The 21,628-nt window shown below is 48.2% G+C and overlaps 11 protein-coding genes across 11 annotated transcripts; 6 read left to right on the top strand and 5 right to left on the bottom strand.

Moving 5' to 3' along the window:
* Nucleotides 1–1,260: 1,260 nt before the first annotated feature.
* Nucleotides 1,261–2,887, bottom strand: ASPWEDRAFT_37720 (uncharacterized protein). Its single transcript, XM_040834743.1, has 2 exons — nt 2,260–2,887; nt 1,261–2,191 (listed from the first exon to the last, which is right to left on the bottom strand). Exons 1-2 carry the CDS (start codon nt 2,490–2,492, stop codon nt 1,420–1,422), a joined length of 1,005 nt encoding a protein of 334 aa, XP_040693535.1. The 5' UTR covers nt 2,493–2,887; the 3' UTR covers nt 1,261–1,419.
* A 976-nt stretch (nt 2,888–3,863) lies between these two features.
* ASPWEDRAFT_66622 (uncharacterized protein) lies at nt 3,864–4,536 on the top strand (the record flags this gene model as incomplete). Its single annotated transcript, XM_040838856.1, has 2 exons — nt 3,864–3,923; nt 3,970–4,536. The coding sequence occupies 2 exons, from the start codon at nt 3,864–3,866 to the stop codon at nt 4,534–4,536; spliced, it is 627 nt and encodes a 208-aa protein (XP_040693534.1).
* A 607-nt stretch (nt 4,537–5,143) lies between these two features.
* Nucleotides 5,144–5,885, top strand: ASPWEDRAFT_25649 (uncharacterized protein; the record flags this gene model as incomplete). The annotated part of the gene is made up of 2 exons (XM_040832758.1): nt 5,144–5,257; nt 5,307–5,885. 2 exons carry the CDS (start codon nt 5,144–5,146, stop codon nt 5,883–5,885), a joined length of 693 nt encoding a protein of 230 aa, XP_040693533.1.
* Nucleotides 5,886–6,613: 728 nt separating this feature from the next.
* ASPWEDRAFT_25648 (uncharacterized protein) lies at nt 6,614–7,264 on the top strand (the record flags this gene model as incomplete). The annotated part of the gene is made up of 3 exons (XM_040832757.1): nt 6,614–6,685; nt 6,750–6,802; nt 6,856–7,264. The coding sequence occupies 3 exons, from the start codon at nt 6,614–6,616 to the stop codon at nt 7,262–7,264; spliced, it is 534 nt and encodes a 177-aa protein (XP_040693532.1).
* A 343-nt stretch (nt 7,265–7,607) lies between these two features.
* abp2 (putative ARS binding protein Abp2) lies at nt 7,608–10,544 on the bottom strand. The gene is made up of 2 exons (XM_040831868.1): nt 9,528–10,544; nt 7,608–9,477 (listed from the first exon to the last, which is right to left on the bottom strand). The coding sequence occupies exons 1-2, from the start codon at nt 10,167–10,169 to the stop codon at nt 7,810–7,812; spliced, it is 2,310 nt and encodes a 769-aa protein (XP_040693531.1). The 5' UTR covers nt 10,170–10,544; the 3' UTR covers nt 7,608–7,809.
* Nucleotides 10,545–11,036: 492 nt separating this feature from the next.
* Nucleotides 11,037–13,184, top strand: ASPWEDRAFT_49720 (uncharacterized protein; the record flags this gene model as incomplete). The annotated part of the gene is made up of 1 exon (XM_040837320.1): nt 11,037–13,184. One exon carries the CDS (start codon nt 11,037–11,039, stop codon nt 13,182–13,184), a length of 2,148 nt encoding a protein of 715 aa, XP_040693530.1.
* Nucleotides 13,185–13,758: 574 nt separating this feature from the next.
* On the bottom strand, nt 13,759–14,374 carry ASPWEDRAFT_37718 (CVNH domain-containing protein). The gene is made up of 2 exons (XM_040834742.1): nt 14,013–14,374; nt 13,759–13,955 (listed from the first exon to the last, which is right to left on the bottom strand). The coding sequence occupies exons 1-2, from the start codon at nt 14,143–14,145 to the stop codon at nt 13,765–13,767; spliced, it is 324 nt and encodes a 107-aa protein (XP_040693529.1). The 5' UTR covers nt 14,146–14,374; the 3' UTR covers nt 13,759–13,764.
* Nucleotides 14,375–17,511: 3,137 nt separating this feature from the next.
* Nucleotides 17,512–19,133, top strand: ASPWEDRAFT_169675 (class I SAM-dependent methyltransferase; the record flags this gene model as incomplete). The annotated part of the gene is made up of 10 exons (XM_040830501.1): nt 17,512–17,679; nt 17,753–17,796; nt 17,863–17,955; nt 18,010–18,051; nt 18,099–18,165; nt 18,231–18,271; nt 18,327–18,536; nt 18,583–18,919; nt 18,971–19,053; nt 19,106–19,133. 10 exons carry the CDS (start codon nt 17,512–17,514, stop codon nt 19,131–19,133), a joined length of 1,113 nt encoding a protein of 370 aa, XP_040693528.1.
* On the bottom strand, nt 19,133–19,847 carry ASPWEDRAFT_397679 (uncharacterized protein). The gene has a single exon (XM_040835177.1). It carries the CDS (start codon nt 19,734–19,736, stop codon nt 19,209–19,211), a length of 528 nt encoding a protein of 175 aa, XP_040693527.1. The 5' UTR covers nt 19,737–19,847; the 3' UTR covers nt 19,133–19,208.
* Nucleotides 19,848–19,959: 112 nt separating this feature from the next.
* Nucleotides 19,960–20,761, bottom strand: ASPWEDRAFT_49718 (uncharacterized protein; the record flags this gene model as incomplete). The annotated part of the gene is made up of 2 exons (XM_040837319.1): nt 19,960–20,269; nt 20,397–20,761. The coding sequence occupies 2 exons, from the start codon at nt 20,759–20,761 to the stop codon at nt 19,960–19,962; spliced, it is 675 nt and encodes a 224-aa protein (XP_040693526.1).
* On the top strand, nt 20,749–21,331 carry ASPWEDRAFT_397677 (uncharacterized protein). The gene has a single exon (XM_040835176.1). The coding sequence runs from the start codon at nt 20,962–20,964 to the stop codon at nt 21,292–21,294; it is 333 nt and encodes a 110-aa protein (XP_040693525.1). The 5' UTR covers nt 20,749–20,961; the 3' UTR covers nt 21,295–21,331.
* The last annotated feature ends 297 nt before the right edge of the window (nt 21,332–21,628 follow it).

Below are 21,628 nucleotides of genomic sequence, written 5' to 3'. Positions count from 1 at the left end.
TCGCTAATTTGGATCCTACTGACATAGCAGACATACAAGAGCATATCAACACGCTCCTTGTCGCTCCAGTGGATGGTACGAGTGGGCGGCTCGTTGAAATCAACGAACTGGTGGGCAGTCGGGTACAGGTCCTGATCAGCCTGGTCATCCTGAAGCATATCAACCTCAGGAGTGGCAGACTGGCCTCTGTTGGGCTGGGCCTCTATGAAATCAGTGTCGCCAGAAGCAGACATCTTGAATGAAGTAGGCACAAGGAAGAATGAGACAAGAGAAGGTATGTTTGCTAAGGATAAGAGATCAACGATAGAAGAAAGGGAGACGATAAGGAGAAGCGTGAGAGGATGAAAGAAAGAGAGAGAGAAACAGAATTCGATTTCTCCTTATATCCCCAACGCCGAGAAGCTAGGTGAATTTCGCTGCCTCAACGACATCGTTTCCCTGACCCGCTTAATCTGCTCATGAGGCCATCACAGGACCAGAAAATTCTCCCTGGCGAGCCATTCACCACGATATTTGCCACCGGGAGCCATCCCTTTTGGCTGACCGTGAGGGTATTCCCGTCTGGTCCTGTCGATCTGGTGGTCCCTTCGGGAGACGAAGGGAAAGGGAAAATTTTCCTCTTTCCCCGAGTGGAGCGAGGAGAAATTGGAAGGGTCTCGGAAGGGAAGACAGGAGAGATCAATCCCGGGTCAATCCCAAAAGGAGACACCGTCGTAAGAGGTTTCTGGCGCTCTTTGTTAGCCATAGGAGATCAGACAAAGCATTGTAATGTTGATAGCAAACCTCCACATAGTAATCATAGAATAAGATGGTAGCAGCATTTGATATCTTTCATATATCACATTGAGATATCAGTGGCTATTAGATAGAATGAAAAGTGGTGCTTTAGACATCACAACAAGACAAAGAGATTGGGAGAGAAGAAGGAAGTTGGAGAGTCACTCTGGGTTGATATACAGACGGCTCGGATAAACTCGCTTCCGTATAGCCCTATATTCTTCCAGTGAAGGCGTGGCAGTTTCTGTGCAGAGAACTAGAGGGTATTCTACATAAAGTATTTATTTCTACATGTACTGAGTACAGTTGGGATAGGATCTTCTTGAAGCAATTCGAATTGCTTGTATAGACCAGACTCCATCTTCGAGGAAGAGCGACGACAACATCACGGCGTCGATTACTTCATTTGAAATACTCTGGAGACTAAATCAATGAACGAGATACAATGACTTTGAATAATTATTATATTTAAATCAGAGAGACCCTACGAATGCTGCGACCAAGGCCAGCCGCTTTCGAAAAGCGTACGATCGCGACGGTCTACAGAAACCTACAGTATGGTATTATTCTAGGCGAGTACAAAACATCCCATTTTCTATATAGCCACAATAGACTCCAAGACAGAAGCATTCCCAAGAAATATCAGCGACGAGGCCGATAATGCCGGTCATCCTGCCCGACCGCGCCCTCATGTGGGCTATCCCTATGATAAAAGTGATTATTCTGGTTCCTCGAAGAATGCCTTTTATCGCTGGGTAAACGATCTCCAACAACGCCCCTATTTGACGAAGACAGCCGCGATGGTTTTTGCAGATTTGGCTTTCTCACGCTAGATCTCGATCGTCTCTCGTGTCTTTCATGCCTTTCCCGTGAGTCTCGTGGAGGAGAATCCCGTGTACCACCACCGGAAACCTGAGGGCCCCGAGGTTCGCCCGATCGAAAGGGTGTGCTACCCCCATATTGTCTGGAAGGCGAAGTAGACCGCGGCGTGAGTGGCGGGTCGTGATGTCGCCGGCCAGGCTCATAATTCAATGAGCGTTCTGGTAGTTTTCCCCCTAAAAAGGAGGTTCTGCGGTTACTTGCTGACGGTGAAGAATATCGATCAGAGGTGGTATCAGCAGTGTCTGCTCGATAGCGAGTGTCGTGCTGTCGGCTTTCGAGTATCTCGAAGTCCGGAGACAGCATCGCTCTGGGCGCCCTAGGAGCCCTAGAAGTTGGAGGCTCGGGGGAATAGGCGCCTTCTGAAGGTGCTTCCGGGTCTTCAGACTCTTCAGACTCTTTGTCCTCCTCGGCGGCAGTAGAGGGACGCTCGTTAACAATCTCTACGCGCATGAGCTCCTCCTGCTCCGCGGTTCTTTCCTGGCGATCCTCCAATACCTCTTGACTGGCAAGGTAGATGGCGGTGTAACGACTCCTAAGATTGGACCAAAAATGAAGAATTAGAAACGACAGTTGGCTGGTGTGACTTTGAATATGGCATACTTCAAAGAGCTGGGCGTGTAGTCATTGCCCATCTTCTCGGCCAATCGCTTATAGTCAGGCGCCGTGACCCTCTGCAAATCCAGGACAGCCAACAGCATGATCTTGTCCTTTCTATGGTCCCATTTGACAGGAGAACGTCTGTTGCTTTTAATCGGCGTCGCATCCTTGGCTGCTTTTGGTGTCTTCTTTTTCGCCGCAGCCTTTTCGGCCTTCTTCTGGTTTGTTCTGGCCATGGATAATTCGAACTGGGGAAGCTAAGGCATCTAGATGAGGGATCGAGGTATTAACAGGAGGAAATGCAATGGCAATGATACCGGGGGATTAAGCACGATAAGTCTTGTCCCGAGTACTTATAGAGAAGTGCCGGAGAGGTAAACCCATTAAGCGACAATTGAAACCAACGGATCATATCGAAGAAAAAGAAATGCAGAGTAAGTTAACGTATCACAGTGAGTTCCAAGGCGACTGAGGAATCAGATTGCGGTGCTTCAGGGATTGTGCGTAGGTTACAGGTTAAGCAAGAAGAGCGACGGAATTTCGGATGCAGCATTTCTGAGCATCAAGATAGCGACAAGATGCGTAATAGCAGTAAATATGCAGTCATGGCTATAAGTAGGCATTAATTATTATAGTGTATTTATCCTACGGAGATTATTTAATATTGAAGAAAAAGAGCACAGAAGAAAGTGGGAGAAAATTCTGCGGGCTGCATTTCTGAGCTATCATATGCCAGCAAGTCCAGTTCAAAAACACTACTAATAGGATCATCACAACTAGACAGCTCTATTTCTGACAATCATAAATTTCAATCGGATGTACTCCGTAGGATTGATTTTTTCCATTTGTATAGACAAAATCCCTGCATCTGACGAGTTCTTTTCTTTGACGCGGCGCTTTGTCGGCGACAAACAGGACAATGGGCGGGACTGCAGATTCTTCAACGACGAATATGGAGGATCGGATGGAGGATTTCAAGAGATTAAAGACTATGTAGATAAAAGAATAATTAGCCATTGAAACACAGACAAGGAATGGGGATGTGCTTTTCCAACCAGGATATTCTTCATCAGTATCAGACTGCAAGAGATGAGGGCAAGAAGATCCACGTGATGTGGGATGAGATGCCGAATCTTTTTTCTCCTCCAAAGTGCAGTTGTGGATATTTCTGTTTCACTTGCTTTTGGCCATCAAAGGATTTGTTTATGGTTATATGCAAGATTGCTTTGTTTTGTGGGTGTTTCTTTGTTGGGACTTGGGAGGCTGCAGGACGACTTCTGGATAGCGTCATTAGACAAACCCCCGCTTTGGATGGGAGATGTGGATAGGGAGTAAATGTTCTCTTTACCATCGTGGACATATTCTTTATTTCAATTATTTGGGTAATTTCTTTGTTCTGTATGGACTGTCCGCTGGGTGTGCTGGCTCTGCTTGGATTATATATTCTGACCATCTGTGCAAGGAAGTGCACACTTTTCCATCAATCTTAAGATACTAGAATCTCTGCACTTTCTAGCATTATCCTCCTCCTATCCCATTTGTCCATCATTATCTCCTCTCATCCACCATGACCACTGGTCTCCGACGAAGCAAGGCCATGCCTACAGATGGCCCAACGGCCAAGTTCCTCTATACCATCATCAAGCAGTTGGACCTCAAATCAGCAAGTACAGCAACAAACCACCAAGATAGATACTAACACACCATCAATAGATCGACTGGAACCTCGTCGCCGCGCAGCTCGAAATCTCCAACGGCCACGCAGCTCGTATGCGTTTCTCCCGCTTCAAGCAGCAGATGGAGGGCACCACATCGACACCACGAGCATCGCGGCCCAAGAAGTCATCGAATGCGAATAAGGGCGAGAAGGGAAGTGCCAGTTCCAAGTCGGATTTCCAAAAGGGCACAACAGCTTCTTCTTCCTCATCTCCGCAACCGATCGTCAAACAAGAACCTGGCGTCCTGCCTTACGACCCGGCGAATGGCCACATCAAACCCGATCCGTATATGCAAAAATTGCCCGATCTTGCAGATATTCCCCATGCTACGACGTCACAGATGATGCCAGCGCATACGGTGCCATCGGGCATGCCGTATCCATCGTTGACGGTGGCTCCGGGAGATTTGATGCATTCGCCTGTTCCGAGCATGGCGTCGTCTACGTCTACGTCTACGTCTTACGGATTGCCTCATGTCTGGGGAGGTGTCAAGTTTGAGCCACAAGATGCAGACAGATTGAACGATGGGACGGTAAAGATGGAGATGCCACAGGGCCCGTAGGACAGGAATGATTTTTGGGTATTTGGAGTTGTGGTGGGTTGATTTATTATGGTTGTTGCGATGGGCTATTGTAGTTGATACTAGTTGGATTTTTCAGTATTGGTCTATTTCTACGATATAGAAGATATGGTCATCATTTGTTCTTTGATTATTCTATTATAGAGATTTCATTATACTCAGTTTAATCACACTTCATCCTCACTTCATCTGGCACATCTCCAGCCCTTTTGATGGCCTTCACCCTCTCTCTGATCTTCTCGCCATCGCCATGACAATCTGAATCCCCTCACTTCCACTGCACCAGTTCATGGAAAACCCCTCAGCTGAGCAGATTAAGCGGGTCTGAAGCCACGCCGAAAAACAATTTTGATGAATTTTTTTCTCTGTCCTGGTGACCTCTTGTTGTCCCACGCATCTCTTTTTTTCTCTCTCCCACTTCCTCCCCTCTTTCTTTCCCTGCACCCATCTCCATCTTCCTTCTATTGTAATTCATACACTCCCATCTACATCTACTCCACTTGCCATCCTCAAGTCTACTACTCTCAACAGTAAGTATTAAATGTTCTTCATTTCATCACAATCAGTATACTAATTTCCAGCCGACAAAATGTCGACCAAATCCAACCCCGAAAAGACCAAGTCTAACCCGGAGGTCGACATCTCTTCCAGTGACATGGCTTTCCTCTTCGAGTGTCTTAGAAACCTCGATGAATCCAAGAATGTAAGACTCCTCTCATACCCTGCTGTACCAAGTATGCTAACTCTGCCAGGTGGACCTCGTCAATGTCGCAGACATCATGGGTTACACCAACGTCCAGTCCGTTGGCAACCGTTTTCGTAACTTGCGGAAGAAACACGGCATCAATCTCGACTGCAAGAGCGGTGGTACTGTCAAGGGCAAAGGTGCTGCCAAAGACACCAAGTCTGATGATACTGCCCCCGCCCCCGCCCCTGCTACCAAGACCAGAAAGGGCTCCAAAGCCAAAGCCGCCGAAGAGGCTGATGACGCCGAAGAAACCCCGGCTGCTTCTGGCGTTGACTCTCCCAAAGTCGTCTTGTCCCCTGCGAAAAAGACTCGTGCTCGCAAAGGAGCCAAAGTCTCTGCGAAGCCCATTCCTGCCACTGGACCCGTGAACAAGATCAAGGATTCTGGAAATACTTCCAACGGTATGTACAAGAAGAAGTCCTCGTATGTGGCCAACACCAAGGTCAAGCGCACCAGCAATTGGGGCGTGAATCTATTCAGGCAGACAGAGATTGCCATCATGCAGGAAGAGGCGCTGCTGGCTGAAGTCATGATGTTCTCTAATTGCGAGGCTTGTCTTATCGAATCGCTCGCTGACTTGTGAAATGTCCAGATGAGTAGATGTTCGTCGTTTCTAACAAAGAGGAGAGGTGTATCTAACGGCTTGCGGCCAGTATCATATCCTTTTGCTTGACCTTCTCGATCTCAAATGGAGGTGATTTGGTGCTGAATTGGGCGGTTCTTGTCTTCTTTCTGGGCTGTGTAGAATAGACTCCACAATCGAATACACTGATTGCTTTATCCAAATCTCATCTTCATCTTCATCTTCGTAAAATAAAGTAACAGTCAGTCTTGAGCTCGACATCTGCATTCCTTTGTCTATCCAAAAACTATCACCTTTGTATCCGTCCCCAAACATATTCCCTTCACTTCCATCTGCGCCATTCATCCTTTGTCTCTGCCACACCCAGTAAAGAAACACTGATCTTCCACCAGACCACCAAAAGAAAAAGTGAATTTCCCTCTGATTCACACCTTCACCTCATCTGACGAGACGTTTTATCTCTTCGACCCCTAATCCTGGACTCATATCCCCCTTTCTCTTCCTACGTTGTGTTGCAGTCTCCAGGTCGACCTGATCTAATCTGCTCAGGCTGAAATATCCCTTGATTTTTCTGGTTCGCTTCTTCTCTTCTACAGCTCACTCATCTTGACTCTATTTATTTCCTTCTCTGCCCTTTTTATTCCTCTCATAAATACTCCCTCTCCATCCCAGCTTCTTATCTCAAGGGCTCTTTTCTCTCCCATATCACCAACTACCAACAACACACCATGTCTCGCATCACCAGCGACGAACAGTTCCAGTTTCTGATCAGCTGTATCCGGTTCTCGAACGGTGGCAAGGTAAGCTAAGGTTCCCCCAAACGAATCGTAGGACTCAGACAGCTCCTTTCTAACATCCTCGCAGGTCGATTTCGCCGAAGTCGCAAAGGAATGCAACATCGTCACCAAAGGAGCTGCGTATGCATTACCCTTACTTTCCTTTCCACGGCACAGTATACTAACTACCCCAGCGCAAAACGCTACGAACGCCTCATGAAAACCCACGGAATCAACCCCAATGGCGGCGGCCCTGCCTCGCCTGCTACCCCATCCACGACCGCGACAACCACCGGCGACACCGACTCACCCAGCAAACCAAAAACGACCAAAGCCAAAACCGGCACGAAGCGCAAGGCGCCCGCGACTACCGCCAAGGGATCCGGTCCCAAACGGGCGAAGATGAAGAATGCTATCGTTGACATTGCGGAAAAGCTGGTGGGGCAGAATGGTGACCAGCATATCAAGGAGGAAGATGTCGGTTCGGGTGTCGATACGGAGACGGAGGATGTCGGTGGGGATGAGGCTTTGTTTAATCGGTTTTGTAACGCGGATGGAACTGCTGGGGATGATGCTTTGGTTAAGAATGAGGATGATGCCTAACTAGCTTGTTTTTTTCAGTGTATTGGATGGCTCGCGCGATGGGTTTCTTGTGGACTCTGATCTGGATATCGGGGTTATTGTTATGCCATGGTTGGCTTTGTTTATTACGGTGCCTTCGTGATGGGAGCTGGGATTTGCAGGTTGCTAGGGCTTTCGGTTAGGAGGTTTGCATATTCATTGTCCGGTACTTAGGTATCAGGGTTGGCTTTTGTGTTTACATTCAACAAGTCAAATGAAAATTCCATGCACATAATTGACATGACATAGAATCGAAAAAGTATCCAAATTTTGATCGGGTATCTAAGCGAGTGTTATTTAACAAAACATTTTTGCAACTTTCCACAAAGACATTGAAATATACACTAATGACAGGTGGGTAACGCTCATGGGGTATCTGTAAAGGAAGACTATGAAACCAAAAAAAAAAAAACAGCAATAGGTATCATCATCTGCACTTCACATTTCCAAAAACAGATCATCAATATGTCCAGGACCGGCATGGGCGGAGAATGTAGAAAAGTAAAATATATGCTGCAGACAACTGATCATATGTCTGCCATGACAGATTCAAGAATCTTGCGTTTGTATTGTGACAAGGAACGGTCTTTCTTTTGCATTTGAGCTCGGAGTTTCAGGTATCGCTGTTTCCACGTTGTCTCGGATACAGTGCTGTCTGCCCCATCATCTTCGAATTCAGCATCGGTCAGCCCGTCAGATTCTTCAATGCTGTTGTTGAATGAATCGTTCTTGAATGCATCATCAGACTTGATATTCGAATTTCCAACCTCAAGATCACTGCAAGTAACCTTTGTTGAAATGCAAGAACCGGTTTTATATTCATGAGATACGGTATAAACAGCACTTCCGGAAGCACCAGATCCGTCGAAAGTGGCCACAGAGGGCGCTCTGGCATGAATAACCATTGAGCTCGGGATGCTCTCCGTAATACCGAAATGATGCCCTAGTCCGAGGTGAATGGATAACATTATAGTCGGTGACACAGCGGGATGCTGAGAGTACGAGGTACTCAGCTTCTGCACAATAGAAACGGCTAGACTGCGTGCTTCCTCAGCACTCAGGGGTAATACTCGCCCGACAAGTCTTGCGTGAACCAATTCAGTCGACAGCACACGGATTACGTCTTCAGTTGTGATGTTCAATCCAGATTGGGTGCTTTGGTGATTCCCATTAGAAGAGTTAGAAGACCCGATTGGGATGCGAGACGGTTCGTTTGGTCCATCATTCGGCTTGCTGGACCCGTGTGACTGTGTAGAGGTGACTCCATTTACAAGCAAAGTAGGTGGTGTTGCAAGACGTACGGGGCCACCGGGATGCTGAGGGACCTGTAATTGAAGCTTACTAGGCCTGCCGTTTGGTTGCGCAAATGGTGTCGGCGACTGGTTGTACTGTGGATTCGAAAGATGAGTGGGGGTGTCCTGTCCAATCACAATAGCAGGAGAAGACCGAGGGCCGGGGTTTTGAACTTGAGGTGATTCAATGCGCCCTGGGTTAACAGGAAAGGTTGAGAATGGACCGGAAACAGTGCCCTTGCTTGGCGGTCTTCCTCGTGTCTTGCCTGTGGATAAGCCATTGCTACTGGGCCAGGCAGATGATACCGCAGGACCATGTCTTCTCCTCGATCGTGCCTTTTCCCCAGAAGATGGTGTAACTGCTGACCGTGGCTCTGCAGATAGAAATATATCTGATGGGTGGTGACCTCTCGGGATGATGGCAGACTGTGGATATCCAGCAGGTGAAGCATCTCTCTCCAGAGGTCTCCACCGAAGATCCTGGCCTTGTTGAGCAGCCCCAGCCTCAGAAGCACCATCTGCAGGAAACGAGGATGCCGCAGTCATCCATGGATCGTTTGATTCCATATCATCGGGAAATGCACTAAAAGGGATGGCACTCTGAGGGAATGTTGCAGAGTGAGTAGGAAAGGAACCGGTAGACAAGGTGCCGACGGAAGTATCCAATTGAGGTCGTTTGACTGGCTTTCCTTCGTCACTTTCTTTGTCTTCAGCACGTTTCCTCCCACGCTTGGGCTTCCATTGTGGAACAAGGGCTCGCAGAGCCAGGTCTTCTTCCAGTGGAACCCCATCGCGGCTTTCACTGACAAGGGTGCTGGCCGGGGGGAGTTGTGTGTAGTACGGATGCGGATGACCGAGGCAATATTCAAAAAATGCATCGACATGCATTGCACGCATCCAACGCTGTAATATGTTAGATTGGTGTCAGGAAAGCAGATAAATAAAAGACAAACCTTGAGTCGAACAGTGTACTGCTGGACCTTCTGTGTACTCTGTTTCTTTTCAAAAGAAGGAGGCTCAACACCTAGCTCAATAGCCAGCTGAATCCATGTTTTCAGGTCTTTATTGTCAAGCCTGCGAATCAGTTCCCAGAGGTTGAAGATGCTAAAACTCTTGCCATCACTCCGTGGAGGCGACCGGAACGTCTTTCGCAACTCAGTTGTATCCACAGATAGAGGAACACCCGGGTTGCAGTAAAGGATGAAGTTGATATAGGCCTCGTCAATTGATTCATCCGTCACATCACGGGATGGAAGGGTGCGAGACTCGCCCCGGTCCATCGAGTCCCTCGCCGGCCTTTGACGAAGCGGATCAAACACTGGAGGTGACATCGATGGCCCTGAACGTACCGTAGACGCCGGAGGGATCACCGATCGTGGGGCTGCTGGCGAAGATTGCAGACTGCGGGGGGTCTCTTTGCGATGGAGGGGAGGAGACCTGGAAGCAGGTATTCGGCTGCGAGCACTACCCATCGAAGAAGCACTATGCAGTGCCGGCTCCAGAGGATACCTGGCATACTGCTGAATGACCATTTGAGCGCCTCCCAGGTCACCCCGGCCCGACTGACTCATGACAGAAGGAAAGGAGTTCTCCATTGCTGAAATGCCTCCAAAAACAGGCCCGGACTGTGGAAACCGAAAGCCAAACCAAAACGTTACGCGTAGTCAAACAAACAATAATCATTGGGTATCATAGATATCTGTTGAAAAGAATAAGATGAAAGTCGTGGCCGCTCAAACGCATCAACTGGGTACAAGTAACTATCGACAAAGCTATCGGTAAGAAATATGATGGAAATAGGGGCCAGCCCGATCGAGCGCATAAATTGATAGTAGTATATGTATATACTGGGAATCAATGGACAAATCACCACACACAATCCATGGTAATAAGAACGGGAAAATTGAGCTTAAATCGCCAGGGACATGGCCATCATCTCCGTGATAATTGATGAAGAACGAGAGATGAAGAGGTGGGAAAGTGGCTGGAAGGACGGCGCGTCTAAAGAAGGCCGACGATAGGAAAGCTGACCGTTTCTATTTTGGGTCATCGTCTTTTCCTGTTAGGGTTTAGCGCGGCGGCCTCAGGGCGGGGGAGTTGGTGCCTTAGTAGCCTGAGGCCTTGGCGTAGTCACATGCACGCTAACCCAAACTGGCGGGTATCTGCCTTGTTTCTCCGGCGGAAATCAGGCCACACTAGACCCAGTGCGGGTAGAGTTGCTCTTATCGATAACCTCTCCGTACGGCAGCGTCGACCCAGTCCCATCATCATCATCAGTGTTCATCACCACGGAGGGCATTGTGCGGTTCTCTCTTCTCTCACCTGAATACTCTGTGTCGTTGCTTCTGCTTGCATGGGTACTGATTGCAGGGGTTTGCTTTGCTCAGGCTGCCACGCTTACTGATCATGTGTATTTTACCTCCTACTTTGCCCCCTCTCTAACCCCAGGCGAATTTACCGCCATGGCGCCTTCACAGCGGTCCTCAAGAGCATCTCACCCTGTTCGTTCTAGTCGCACAAAAGTTCAATCATATCATGAAGATAGCAGCTCGGAAGACCATCCTAATGACAGCGAATCTGACGAGGGGCATTCCAGACGACTGTCGTTATCCTTGCGCCCGCGCAGCTCAAACCGTATGCCGCCAACGTACCGCGAGGAATCGACTGATGGCGAGGTTAACGAAGAGCCCTTGGATGAAGATGATGAAAATATCACTGTACCTACCGAACAAGAACCTCATCACGCACAGGCATTCCCCGAACCAAGTAACAGTCGCCGCGTACCACCTCGGGCTCGGCGCAACCGGACAGTCAAGACTAGATCCCAAACCAAACGCTCGAAGAGATCATTGAATAAGTCACATTTAGAATTGGGAAGACCACTCAGCAAGCGCAAGAAGGTTGAAGTGGTTGAAACGACATTTGTTGGTTCTGGTGTGATACCTCCATGGCAAGACCTCCCCTATCACATCCTGTTCGATATATTCCTCCGCGCATCACACCCCCTAGTCGACGAAGAAACTTTCAGCCGACATAGTTCAGTCCAGTGGCTTGTGAGCGTTGCTTTGATTTGCCGATCTTTCCATGAGCCTGCGCTGGCCGCTCTCTACCGTTGCCCGCCACTGATCCCAATCACTAAATCTCACGGATTGTTGAACTTGCTGTCCCAGCCCCCAGAAACCTTGTCGACCAACTACGCAAACAAAATCAAGGAGCTCCACGTTGATGTAGAGAACCTTCTCCTTTACAAAGGTGGGCCTCTGGGTTATTTTGAATTGTCTAGGCTGGTGGAAAGGAGCCCACAAGTCAAAAGAATGCGACTCTATCACCAGCAGGACTATGTTGCAGGACTTCCACCATGGCAGATTGTCCGTTCAAAGTGGAACTATCCAGAGTCTCTGTTTACTTCAATAAATTCGACTTCGATTGTACTGCGCAGCTGGGATTGGAACAGCCGGTTCATGGACACAAAGCAATTGCTGCCGGTTATTTTGGGAAAACATCTACTGCCTGCTTTCCATGGTCTGCGGGAACTCAGGTTGTTGCATGTGTCATCCGAAGATTTTGAGATCGAGCAAGGTGATGAGGTCTCAAATGAAAGAGAAGTGGTTCTGGCCATGGCCCTCAAGGAACTCCCGGAGCTGCATCGGATTGAATTCTTGGATTGTTCAATTGTCAATGAACACCTTTTGCCTAATTTGCCGTCAACACTTACATCCCTCACCATCAACAACTGCGATGAAGTAACAACATCGAGCCTCGGCGCATTTCTCACTTCCCATGGCCAAACCCTTCGCGAATTGAATTTGAGCCACAACCGTCATCTAAGTATGTCATTCATGGTTACTCTGGGGCAATCTTGCAAGCAGCTCGAAAAGCTCAAGATAGACATCTCAATACACGACTCCTCCCCTTATCATGATGTTGAGCCCCATTTTGGAGAGCTCATTGGTTCTTCAGAGATCCCAACCTGGCCGGCCACGCTGCAGGATATCGAGCTGATCCAACTTCGCAAATGGGATGACACCACTGCAGAGGTTTTCTTCACATCTCTGATGGATGCAGCATCTGAGCTGCGTGACTTGCGACGGCTTGTAATTAGTGCAATACTGAAGATTGGGTGGCGGGATCGTGCAACCTTTCGAGAAAAGTGGATTGGGAGACTGGAGAAGGTATTCCTGCGGCGGACCACACCCCCCGACTCAACCCTCTTCACTATACCGCGCGATCCACCGCAACCGGAGCCTGATCCCTTGGAAGCAGCAGAAAAAACGATCGCAGAAGATACTGCTCAGTCTGATGCACAGCATAGTGGTCCATCTACTCCATCAAAACGTAAAAGTGCTCGCATTGCCCAACGCAAATTCTCAGAAGTGGAGGATGATTCGTATCTTAGCGCATCATCGAGCCGAGCACCAAATGGCGATGACGCTGATAAACAGGCTCTTACTATCCAGGGCATGTGTGATGTCGTGATGATTCGAATTGACAACCAACGCCCGACCGAAACGCAATTCAACGAGCAAGACTTTCTTGACGAAGAAGCTAGCGGTGATGAAGACTGGGACGGAAACGATTGGGACGTTGCAGATGGAGGTCATGCATGGTAGCGGTAAGATTATGTCGACATGAGCTTCTCTCTTGTCGAATCCTATTTTATGTCCACTTACGAACTGTTGTGTTGTATCTTGGTATGATTTCTTTTCTAATCGATTCCTGGTGGTTTGGTGTCTTTGGAAGGTTTGCATTGTGTGAATACCCGAGGCTTTGGGGTGGTTAGAATGGAGTTTGGGTTCTTTCGATTCAATAATCAGTCTTGGGAGATAGGGATGGTATGGGATCTGATCTGCTGGACGGATATGGTTTTGGCGATTTCTGTTGTTGCCCTGTGTTTACATTCGAACATGTTTGCATCGGAATAGGACTTGAATCCAAAGTGCTGACTGGAAAGCCTGACAGAGAATCATAGGGGTTCAGTTCATTACGAGTAGACAGGTGTTGATGATGGTAAAATGTCTTAAAACTGTTTTCATTTGTATTCATGAAGTAATATCTAGGTCTAGGAGCCTTCATTGCCCCTAGCCAAATACCACCACGTCATCACAGGCGTACCACATTCACGAGTCTGACTATCCTCATTAGCTAACATTATTCCGACATATTCAGATAGCTATAGTGGCTTACAATCGATTACTCCTGGTAGATGAACTCGCCATTCACGTTGATGATCCGCTCGGACAGATTGAGGTCCGAGTCAGACATCTCGCCCTCAGAATTCGACAGCTTACCACGGAGGACGGGAACCTCACCATCTCCCTCGATGGCAAATTCGACATCTTCTGCTGATTCGGAGAAGCTGCCACCATCCCAGACAAAGCTGCCTATAAAGTACAATCATCAGTCAGAGAATCATCCTTAAGATTCAATCCGTAGCATACCCTCATCGTTTCCAATGTGTTCGTCCAGGTCAATATCGGCGTCAACAAACTCGCCCTCCTCATTCTGGAGACGGGCAACAAGAATGTGGTTATCACGGATTTCGATGTCCTCGGCGGTCAAGTGGAAACTCATGGTGAATGGTTGCGATGGGTGTTTTCTTCGGGAAAGAAGGATGTGTGTTGATGGAAGTGATGAAAAAGAAATCGAAACAGGAGCATCAGCATCCTTTATATACCTTCACCATTCTCCATGGGTGGAGTTCTCTGGCAGACACTCCTAGGTACTCATGCTACCACTTGGCCATAATTCATTTGTTCACCTGTAACCTGTGAAGCATGCCGCGGCAGTGGGCATTATTGACCCCTGGCCCATAATGCAACATCACCTAGAAGGGATTCAAGATAGCACGGTGATCCGTTTTCACCAGGCAGCCATCGATATTGCTCGATGCTTGGAGGGATTAGATACCTGGAGAGGGGCAGAGGGGCGATGTTTGGCCCTGGCAGAGGTGGTGGTGGTGATTTCCCCCACTGATGCTTGGCAAACACTGACACTTCAGCAGCTCAAGTGGGACTTGGAGGGGTCATTCTCCGACTCTCGTCAGCGGTTAAGGATGCGTCAACGGCCAGGGTCCCTATTTTCTACCGTGCTCTAAGATGATTAGGAGGGGCCAGTGTCAACCCCCTGCTCCTCATCATCCCGGTGAAATACCGCATGTCATCTTGGGGTGCAATTGCGATACTGATCATCCCGCTTCCAGCGCGTCATAACCGCCCGCCAAACACGACACGCCAAGCAGAAAGGCACGGCGAATGGCATCATAAGGCTGAATCACGCTGATATTTCCAGACTGTGGAGTGTCTTGACTTGTGGCTTGGTTCTTGGTGACAGGCCTTAGAGGGCTGAGCAGCTGAGGACATGGGGCCAAGATACCCCACATCATGGAATCAGAATGTTGATGCCTTGAAAAAGAAAACATCGAGATGGTGGTCTGAAGGCGGAATATTCTGGGCATTGATTATTCTCTTGTCATTGCAAAGAAGCAACATGGCTTTTGCTGTGGCTGTCACTATTCCTAACGATACCCCACCTCCCCACGTTGCCGACTCTCCAGCTGTCAATAATGCCCAGTTCGATTCAACCAGCCATACCCAATTGGTTTTGCTATTGCAGGGCGCAAAGGAAACATTTTTCAAATGGCCATTTTCGTTGGAATCCGGAGACTTCCGGGTTTTCTTCTCGCCTGGTTTCGTCTAGGATCATCGGACATAGCGAGACGCGAAACAGCATAGTCATAATAGCTGCACCGCCTCATTGCAAGGATCGTAGGGCTCAATGGTTTGTCTGTGCTCACCTCAACCCTATGGGGCTTTTCTAAGCTTGGTGTCTTCTGCTAATAATAAATGTTTCGTGTAGAGTGTCCGGTTCAGACGATCTGACAAGCTAGCTCGCCGACAACACTTCTCGCCGCCCACGAGGATTGATATACCGTTGGCATAATGGAGAAACGTTCCACATAACCAATGCAATATGCCTGACATCGAGATCGATACTGTGAGGGTTGCATTCTGACACGTATCAAACCCTTGCCTTATGGGACGATCACTTTATCCAAACCGTGGCTGACTGAATTTCGGCACCACAGAAACCAAGTGCCCTCCGTCTCAAGCGAGACTTGTTCGAGGACCATCTCCCATTATCAGATATAACGTCTTGTATGGTCTTGGCACTGCGCGACAGTCCGCATCTGATTCCATGATATGTCACCGCACTAAGATCGGTGATGAGATAAATATTAATTCCTAAAGTGCTTGTTTGTTTTGAATTCTTTTGAATTCTCATTGGGGTAGAGAGGTCAATGATGAATGGCCTTTTACTCGCCCAATTTGGAATAATCCCTTCGGGAGCCAGGCGTCGAGTTGTGATCAGACTGTCAAAGATGAACAAAATAATTGTGCAATCTCATACTCAATTTACTGCTCTAACCCTTTTTCTCAAGTCTCAGAAAGTTGACAGTAGAAATCGTGACGCAATTTCCCAACTACCGCATTGATTGTGCTGGCTTTCTGGTGGTTGATATCGCGGTACCGCTGCTGGAGTACCTATTCGATGCTCAGGCATAACCCTACACCGTTGACACTCACCCAAGGGCTGTCAAGACACGCATGGTGAACAATCATGAAGCATTCTCCCTGTGGTCTTTTGGAAACTGTCAAAGTATCGATGTTTTCAAAAGACCTTCAGCATTCTGGCGTCATGGCTTTGATAGACCCGTGGAGCGACAAACTCAAGCTTTACAGACGACTGCAAAACTTCATGTCGTCGCTGCCATTGATCGAGGGGTATATAGGAGCAATCCATAGTTTGGCATACAATAAAATCCGGCATGTGTTATATGCCATAGACAAATTGGTCATTGTGCGCGAACAAGTGCTCCTGAATCCCACTTAAGCCACAATATGAAATGATTCAAGTTTGAGGCTCCTGGGATTGTCCATACAGAACATGATCATGTTGAAATCTGAGAACATGAATCATTTATTCAACAGCCAGAATATTGGAATCTTCACGGGTAGTTGAAATAAACGAATGTTTATCTACGCTGGGGAAACCCACTATCGGCTTATCCCACCGGTTTCCACTTGATGGATCACCGATCGCCCAGCATTAATCGGATTCGGTTGCCAGCCGATGATCATGATCGCTCGTGTTTATTCGCTGGAGATACTGGGATTACGCCCCTGGATTCTACAGTACACAGTGCATAAAGGCAACTGCTTGGCGAACGATCATTCGCGGATATATCTGCCGTTCTGCAACTGTCGTCTTGAACTGGTAGTGCCATAGCGGAGTTGTCGTCATCGGATCTCCGCTCTAGGGGGGCTGCGGGTGCGTTCACGCTCCCACTGCCTTGGATTTGGACTCGAGCTTCAACTGCCATCGTCGTTATTTTATCCTAGGGTCATCTTATCTTTATGCACAGTTTCAACCGTATCTGATTGTTTCATAAACGCAACTGGGATTACTGTTTCGCCATTTCAACGGCTGTTGGCCCACAGTCGCGACTCGCGACAAACCACAATATCACTCACTATCTGGAACTGGGTCCATATCATCCTGGCAGCTTGGCCATAATCTGTCCAACTTCCGGCCCTGACGGAGGTTTACCGCGATTTTGGCCTACCGTTAGTGCTAATGGGTGGTTTGCTTGATCACTAGCCTTCCCTAGCGAATGATTCAGGGAATCTGATTGATTATTTTCCACATCCGAACAAGGTGAGTCGAGCCTGGAGGGGTGAGTTTCGGGAAGGCGAAAAAAAAATTAATGACCATTTAGTTAGGCGATCATCAAGTTAGCCCATCCTGTTTCCAACACGGACTTGTTTTGTCTTTTCACTACTTAATTCACGATTTAAATAAGAATACACGTACTAATAAGAATAATAGCTTTCTGACGGTCTTTGCGATTATCCTGGATCTATACCCCCGCACACAACCATGACCGAACGTGCAGTGCGAAAATCCACATCCCCGGGCGAGGGCAGCAAACTACCCCGGTCTCCTAGGTCGTCGCCGCGCTCAGTACCACGGTCTGCGACAGGATCCCCTCGACAGCGACAGCAGCAGGGTCACCAAGAAGAACAGGAAGATGATTATGCTGACAATGTATGAATATCCCGTCAATTCGCGATTGGTTTACTTGCCACTATTTCAAGCGAACTGACTTCCATATGCTTAGGGAGAGCCAGAAGATGGCGGGGATTCGGATTATGCAGAAGACTTGTGAGAAGCGACCTATCTTTGTTGATCGATATCGAACCCCGTTTTAACCTGGCCTGCGACTGTTAGTTTGAGCGACACCACCTCGATTAATTCGGAGATCACGGCGTATCGGTTTGAAAATGGTCGGCGATACCACGCATACAAGGACGGGGCCTACTGGTAATAGTTTCATCTCCAAGGCCGTCCGTAGGACACTAGACTGACTCTATCTAGGGGCCCGAATGATGAACAACAAAATGAACAACTGGACCTTGCGTATGGTTGATGGCGTGTTATTGTTGATGTGAAACTGACGGTTCCAGACACCACATGTTCACCATCCTCCTCGGAAACAGATTGGTGCTGGCACCAATCAGTGACAACATCCAGGTTAGTATACAACGAGATGAGGAGTAACGTCGAGGTCCGAGCGCCTGCTCATCGATTACTCCCAGAACGTTCTTGATGTCGGCACCGGTACCGGAATCTGGGCCATGTATGTAAGAAAGAAGCCGCTATCTTTCCAGTCCGGTATAACTGACAGCACACAGAGACTTTGCGGATGAATACCCCTCTGCTGAGGTCATCGGGTCCGATCTATCACCAATCCAACCGAGCTTTGTCCCACCTAATCTAAAATTCGAGATTGACGATGCAGAAGAGGTCTGGCTACATCCCGTGAATCACTTTGATCTGGTTCATGTTCGCGCGATGTATGGGGCAATTGCGGACTGGCCAGCATTTTATCGCAATGCGCTCAGGTAATACCTTTTTCGAGTCGAACGAGTGAATGGCTGACGATGATAGACACATCCGACCTGGTGGATGGATCGACCAACTAGAGATGTCTATTGAATTTCGATCGGACGATGGTACAGTGACAGACGATCATGTGCTATCGGTGTGGTCCAAGACATTTATTGAAGCTGGAGAACGGTTTGGCAAGACCTTCCGCACGGCCGATCTCGCCAAGGGATACATGCAAGAGGCAGGCTTTCAGAACGTTACTGAAGAAAGATTCAAGCTACCAGTTGGACCATGGAGCAAGGACCGACGACTGAAGAAACTCGGGATGTGGAATCTGACACACTGCGAAGCGGGAATTGAAGGATGGGCCATGGCGCTGCTGACACGGATCATGGGGGTGAGCTTCCGGACCTCCATTACTTTGTGTAACAATACTGATGTGCAACAGTGGAGTTATGACGAAGTGCAAGTCTTTCTCGCCCAGATGCGACAAGGACTGCGGGATCCGAATGTCCATGCCTATTTCTATGTGTAAGTATACCATACTCACCTTGGACGCGTGCTAACCTGCCTTTTACAACAGAGTGGGAGTGTATGGCCAAAAGCTATGACCTCTTCAACTAAAGCCTAAAGCGTCAGAGAAGCAGGGATATATGTCTAGTTTTGTTAGTGTGTGACTAGTTATTTTAGCCTGGTAGAGGATGTCTGTTATTGGGTGTTGTTTCAGCAGCGTTCAGCAGTGTTGATACAAAGTCATATCCTAATAACTGCCACCAAGCAGTCAAATTCTCCATAATTACCCTCACATCCCCCATCTCCAACCCGATATGTCTCATAGACCCCTCCCTGCCCCCATAAATAGCCCTAAATCTCCCCAAAAACAAAGCCATCGTGTCTGGCAGCGCAGAAAAATGCCCATCCAAAGCGACAGACGTAAAAGACACGCTCTGGTCCCGTAAAAACTGCGCTATCTTCTCCTTTCGCTGGGGAAGTAGCAATTTCGTCCCCTCGGCTGAGAGACAATAATCGGCGATGATATCCTCATCAGACACTCCCAGGATGAGGAGGCGACGGCGATGAAGACATCTGTGCGGTCTTTGCCTAGTTCGCAGTTCACCAAAAACGAGGAGCAGGGATGGTCTCTGATATAGGTGAATAGGGAATGGAAAGCGGTTATAGAGTGGGAAGAGATGAGAAGGTAGAGATCCGCACATGCACTGGGGACATCGATGGTGAGGTTATTGAAATATTGCTGTAGATGACCGTCTTGGAATGTATCCATTGCGGGTGTGTTGAAGGTGGGGATTAACTAAGTTATCCACGTAAGGGTCAAGAATGGCTGTATACATCTGACAATGTCGACTGACACTCTGCATAATCACGTCTACTTGTGCAGTGTGTATATACCATCCAGCAAAATCGAGAAAATCCCCTTTCTCACCGCTCGCTTTCATCCAGGTTCTCAGTCTTCTCCTTCAAAGACCGAAACAACTCCTCCACCTCGACAGCATCCTCACCCTCCACCTGGCCGTATTTATTGCAAGTTATCTGTCTCTGGCGATCATCACAGATACATAACGCCTTTATAACCAGCCATGAGCACTTGTTCTTCTGGATGTCAGTGCCTATCTTGCCCGTGCGGGCAGTAGCGCCAAAGACGCCAAGAAAGTCATTCTGGACTTGGTAGAACTGACCCAGAGGGACGATAATATCCTTTGTCTGCTGGACGTTTGTCTCACTGGCGAGACTGAGATACTGTAGACCCAGTAGCACAGAGAGGTAGAAGGAGCAGTAACCTCCTTTCAATAGGATGATTCGCTGATAATCCTCCATCGTCCAGTTCCCAGGGCATTTCTCCTGCGTGGCAAGACCACCACTCTTGCCCCGTCTCTGACAGAAAGGCAATTTCCTGAAAACTCTCCAGCATAGACAGATACGAGGGATAAGTTCCGAAATGCTTCTTGAACAAGATGAAGATGGCCGATTTGAGCAGACAAGCCTCGTTGATGGCATTCATCCCTACCTCGGGACGGAGATACCAGCAAGGCTGCCCACGACAAGTAGTCGATCCATCCATGATATCATCCAGAAAGAGCACATAGACCTGCAGCATTTCAACTAGCCAGCCGAGGACACTCAAATGGTAGAACTCTTCTACGGTGAGGGGTCTGTCGAGGCCGCAGAAGAGTTTGCCGCTGGGAACGTTGATGTGAGAAGACAATATCTCAGCGAATAACATCGAATAGCATCGCCTGTGCTCTGGTATGGCTCTGTGTGGTTCGGGTCAGAGCCAAGGCGCAGACTTTGGCTGTATGGCAGAAAGAGACCACTTTGGTCACCATCATCGATACCAGGCAGTCTGTATTCCCAGACGTGATACCCTCAGATTACCTCGGAAATGGCGTTGTATTTGCCTCGATATCATACCCATTACCCCTGATGGTAGATGACATCGCCTTGATCCCTGATCTAGCACGTCGTCTACAACAAACACATCAGGAAGCCGACACACAGTACGCAAAGGCCATTGTCGCACAGGTCAATGCCAGTTCCGACTGGGCCTCCTTTGTATCTCAACATCCGGAGATAGCCATTAGTAACACGACTTGCATTTCGGGCCAGACTTGGGCTTCGTTGATCGCTTCGAGTTACACAACCACCGGCTCAGCGGGGGTTGTTGGATTCTGCCGGCTCGTCCTGCTGAGACAGCTTGGGAATTGTGCCCTGCATTGGAAGGAGAGGAGTTTAAATGTCTTGAAGCGGATGGTTTGATTCGGTGGATATCCGGGAGAGAGTCGGGAGATACCAAGCTATGAATTCAGAGTTGACAGTGCTTATCTTACCTCCTAGGCGTATTCTATTTCTAGTGGTATGGATAGAGTCAATCTTACCTGTTTTGGCAGGGATAATCTCCTCATATTATTAGTTACAATGCAGGCCCTCCCCATCATAATTCCGCAGGCAAATAACTTGTTCCCTCTGATGTGCCACCTTCTGCAGACCCCGAATAGTCTTCTGCAGCAACATGGTTTGACGGCGATATCCACTTTATCACATGGAAATGAAATCATCGACAGCGTCAGACGACGTACTTTTTTCACTTTTA

The sequence above is a fragment of the Aspergillus wentii genome (assembly GCF_001890725.1).
Source record: "Aspergillus wentii DTO 134E9 unplaced genomic scaffold ASPWEscaffold_2, whole genome shotgun sequence".
Taxonomy (NCBI): Eukaryota; Fungi; Ascomycota; class Eurotiomycetes; order Eurotiales; family Aspergillaceae; genus Aspergillus; species Aspergillus wentii.
Note: the sequence above shows the minus strand (reverse complement) of the source record. Positions and strands in the feature narration are given on the sequence as shown.